General features: G+C 37.3%; 1 protein-coding gene across 3 annotated transcripts in view; it reads left to right on the top strand.

Annotated features, from left to right (window-relative positions):
* hnf1ba (HNF1 homeobox Ba) overlaps positions 1–4,864 on the top strand; it is a 31,675-nt gene that overhangs the window by 4,922 nt on the left and 21,889 nt on the right. For all 3 annotated transcript variants that reach the window (XM_007567360.2, XM_007567359.2, XM_007567358.2), the window contains exons 3-4: positions 2,399–2,666; positions 2,739–2,962. In XM_007567360.2, the coding sequence (XP_007567422.1) occupies positions 2,399–2,666; positions 2,739–2,962 (492 nt within the window). The remainder of the gene's footprint in view (positions 1–2,398; positions 2,667–2,738; positions 2,963–4,864) is intronic.

The raw sequence follows: 4,864 nt of genomic DNA, 5'->3' as shown, positions 1-4,864 counted from the left end.
TATATATATATATATATATATATTTTTTTTTTTTTTTTTGCCAAAATCACTTTTGGCAAAATATAATTTAGGCCATTATTTTAGAAAGGACAAACAATATCAATAGAAAAATAACAACATAAAACTGTAAAGTGCAAAAGACAAAATTCAAATGAAAACAAAATATTTTTTATGCAGAGTTGGGAGGCTACAAATCAAAAATAAAACTAAAGTATCGATCCAATACTCATATCAACATCAATATTTCCAATTATCCACTAATGACTAAAAATAAAAATAATCTAAAAAAAAAAAAAAAGCTAGCTTGTAATCAAAACCTGTGGAGTTACATCGACTGGGAAACAGAGATGAAGAGAAGAGAAAAAGTACAGAGAAGCTTCATAGATGTAGTGAAAGATGCTGAGACTCAGAGACCCTAAAGGCAGAGGCTGACAGAATATATGAAGAGGTACACACTGTACCTCTCAAATATTCACAATATCATCTGCTAATGTTACATTTTTATTTATAAAGGTGTGTCTTTAATTGAAAACAATTTTGAATCAATACATTCTCTTTTTCCTTGTGAAACTCAAGAACAAAATGGATGCATAATAATATTATATGTAACATTTATTTTGATATATAAATACAAATAGAAGATATCCGCCGCACATAGTTTTCAATCCCAGCATTAAAACGGCGTTATTCTAGTAAGATTAATAGGTGATGTGCATTAAGCTTCCACAGCTTGACTGTCTGAAATAAGAAAAGGTCAATGTGCAGCTTTTGTAAACAATAAAAACGTGTAGGAATCTTCTTTCAGCCAGCTGACAGGCAGCGAGAAGGAAAAACAACTTTCTTCTGCCTAAGACAGACACTTGTTTAAATGAACTAATGCAGAGTTCACTCGTAGTTTTTTTATGTCTTCAGTGAAGATGAATAGAAAAGTGTGAATAGATGAAAACATTGATTGTCCTCTCCAGAACGGGAGGCCTTAACTTGTTATTTTAAACAGGGCTCTAAAATAACTAGTTTTTAAGCCCTAATTCTGAATTTAGTGCATTCAGATACACTAAATGATTAAAGTAGGTGTAATTAACACTGCTGACAACTTCATGAAGTTTGTACTTTGCATTTATCAGGAATGGGCTCCTGGTCATACCATTAAGTTCAAAGTGCTTTTGAGAGAAAATGTCTGGACAACAGATTTTCCTTCTCGCTGCCTGTCAGCTGGCTGAAAGAAGAGTCCTACACTTTTTTATTGTTTACAAAAGCTGCACATTGACCTTTTCTTATTTCAGACAGTCAAGCTGAGGAAACCTAATGCACACCACCTACTGTTTTAATGCTCTTATTGAAAACTACCACCATTTGCGGTGGATATCTTCTATTTGTGCTTATATATCAAAACCATATAACAGAAAATAAATGTTACATATAATATAATATAATATAATATAATATAATATAATATAATATAATATGCATCCATTTTGCTGTACTCTGCTTCTGATTTTAATTTTTTTTTCTGTGTTGATTTTGTAAAACCATGAAATAGTGGAATTTCTTAACTCAAAGCCGTGACACTCTGAGTTTCTCATACTGGATTATGTTTAGTATATGTTTACCTTCTGCTAAGACGCTGCTATGTACTTTCTCAGGTGGATGCAGACACGTAGCAGGTGCCATTTCTCACCAAAAAACTCGACTAAAATGAAGCAATCACACCTCAGCTCATTCTCAATGGGGCACACACTGCAGGGTCACACCTCTGTTATTGATTTTATCATTTACTAATTCACGAACATCTGTTTAATACAGAAAATGGTGACTACAGATATTTTTTCTGCCATTGATTTGGCGCCCACTCTAGGGTGGCGCCCCATTTGCAGCAGAAAGTTCTTTTATGGCAGTCTCTGCGTTTCAGTTACAAATGTGCATAAAATTTGGTTGATATTCTGCTAATGGGGAAAAAAAAGTTTTTTCTGTTATTAAGTTTGTTCATATGATAAGTAATTAAAAAACATTCGGCAACATGATCCTCCAACTACTGCATGTCATCTTCTTTGTATTTTTGTCATGACATGATGCAAAAAAGTGTTTCCTTTGCAGCTTTACAAAATACACTAATTATGATACAATCCAAAAGAATTTTAGAATTTTATTTGATACATTCTAGTTCAACAACTTTTTAACAAAAAATTTTTTTTTTCCCAAAATCTGCATGTTTCCATAAAGCAAATGTATTTCCGTAATTCCTATTTGCAGAATTATACTGTCAATTCAGCTACATCTCGATGCCCTCAGGTAGTTGAAAAGTCTGCTTATACCCTGGATTGATCATGGCAACAAGTACAATAAAAATCAACAAAATGCTTAAAAAATAGTTTTGAATGATTTCTCTTTATTTTTGCAGAGTTCAACCAGGCCACTCAAGCTTCTATCGGCAACATGTCAGACAAAGGCAGCCAGGATCCAGCCTTTTTCTACCCGGAGTTCAACATGTCCGGCCCGGGCATGGGTCAGTCGAGCGAAGAGGTCGGCACTGAGCCCCTGAGTAAGAAAATGAGGCGTAACCGTTTCAAATGGGGGCCTGCATCTCAGCAAATCCTGTACCAGGCCTACGAGCGGCAGAAGAACCCCAGCAAAGAGGAGAGGGAGGCTCTGGTGGAGGAGTGCAACAGGTAGAAAAACACAACTCTCCGACGAAAGATTCTGCAGTACAGCTTTAACATCTTCTACCTCCTTTCCTGCAGAGCTGAGTGTCTTCAGAGAGGCGTCTCCCCTTCCAAAGCTCAAGGACTCGGCTCTAACCTGGTCACCGAAGTGAGAGTTTATAACTGGTTTGCCAACAGACGTAAGGAGGAAGCCTTCAGGCAAAAGCTGGCTATGGACGCCATCACTGCACCTTCGCACGGCATCAACCCACTGCTGTCGCACAGCTCACCACATCATCCCCAGACCAGCGTGTCCCCTCCAAGTAAGAGACGGCCCCGGAGATCAGAAACATCTGCTGAAATGGTCAATGCAAACGATTTTTATATTTCGTGGCAGAGCAATCACAAATGTTTTTAGATGTATTTTATGTGATGGACCAGCACAACCTTGGTCTGTCGTTGTAAAGTGAGGAGAAAAACATGGTTTTCAACCATTTCTGCTAGTAAAAGTAGTCTTCACGTGTTCATCCCCCTTTATTCTGATACAGCTAAATGAAATCCAGAGGAATCAAGTCTGTGAAGCTCTGAACTTTTCATGGAGCATGTTTTGGTCCCCCCCAAAAGAGGATGGTGTAACAGGCTCCAAACTGATAGGTAGGAGAAGCTGTCAAGAAGTCTACAGGCTGAAGTCTACAGGTAGAAGTCTACAGGTAGACACAAAAACTAATAATTGTACACTATTAAACAGGGGTGCTGTACAGGGGGGGAAAGTTAGGACAATTCCAAGGGTCCTTGACAGACAGGGCGCCCCCACAATTTTTTTGTTTTTTTTGTTTATAGAAATAGAAAAACGTGGGGCCCTGTTAATTACAAAATTAAACATATTCGGTTTTTAAAACTTGTTTTTAGCAGTAAAAATTAAATGTTACCCCTCTTACACCAAAAAGCACACATCTGTATTTGCTCTGCATACCCCCCTGGGTCTATATGAAATGGTTTGTTCCTGCTTGGAGCGCTTGACAGTGACGGTGTTCAGCCAGCAGTCAGTAGAAGACAAGAACAACTGGAGCAGTTACTGGGCAGCCTAAAAAAACAATAAAGTCAGATTTTCAAAAAGAAAGAGAGAAAAAGATAAGAGTGTCAATTTGTAACAGTTTTTCTCCAAGATAGTTGGATAGACTGTGTGAGATTGTCCTGTTTGTGGCAGGAACGTTGCATTGCTTTAGCTAGCAATAGCAGCTCAGGGAGGAGGTGGAGGAGATTGATATTTTCACAGATTATCTGTCTCACAACAAACTGTCACAACATGGTGACAACTTTAACAAATATAGAGAAAACATTTTTTATTACAGTTCTATACTGCAGCTTTAATGAAATGCAACTTCATAGCATTTTTTGAGAAGTCTTGATTGCTTTATTTATATTTTGCATGTTGTCTATGACTGTTGCTGTGGGGAGAGACATTTCAGTAAGCTAAAACTAATTTTTAAAAAAGCAACCTATTTGCATACAGTATGCGGACTGTTGCATGTAAAATTCACTAGCAGTAAATATTGTGCTAGCATCCAAAGAAAGCAAGACAGTTGCAAGCCTTTAAAATTTGATGCCTTTTATGGGTCAAATGGACAGCAGTGGGGCCCCAATTTATTTATTTTTTGTCAGGGGTCCAAGATTCCTGGCGACGCCCCTGCTCTTAAAATCTGGCCTTTATAGAAAAGTCTAAGAAGTCCAGTCTAATGTTTGCCACAAGTCATGTAGGCGACAAGTTGAGACCAAACCTTTGGCCAGAAAAACTTAACGTTTGAAGTAAACACACTATGCCCCTAGTGTAACATGGTGGTGAGAGCATCATGTTATGTATGGGGAGGCTTTTCTTCAGCAGGAGCACGTAAAGATGGATAGAGTTAAAAATAAGAGAGTCCTTAAAGAAAATCTGTTGGTCTGCAAAAGACATGAAATTAATTTGGAAAAGTTATATTTCCTTCCAGTTCACAAATCTTTTTTATTATTATTATTATTATTATTAATCTGTCATGACAGATTAATAAGAATTAGGGCTGAAACGATTCTTCGAGTGATTCGAGTACCTTGATTATTAAAATTCCTCGAGGAAAATTTATCTGCTTCAAGGCTTCGTTAAATTATATTTTATTTTTTAGCACACTGTGTTCCGGCCGGGTTATTACTTGCGTTGAGCGGAGCTCTCACTTCCACCTGAGTTGTTG

The sequence above is a fragment of the Poecilia formosa genome, unplaced genomic scaffold, assembly GCF_000485575.1.
Source record: "Poecilia formosa unplaced genomic scaffold, Poecilia_formosa-5.1.2 Scaffold207, whole genome shotgun sequence".
Lineage (NCBI taxonomy): Eukaryota > Metazoa > Chordata > Actinopteri > Cyprinodontiformes > Poeciliidae > Poecilia > Poecilia formosa.
Note: the sequence above shows the minus strand (reverse complement) of the source record. Positions and strands in the feature narration are given on the sequence as shown.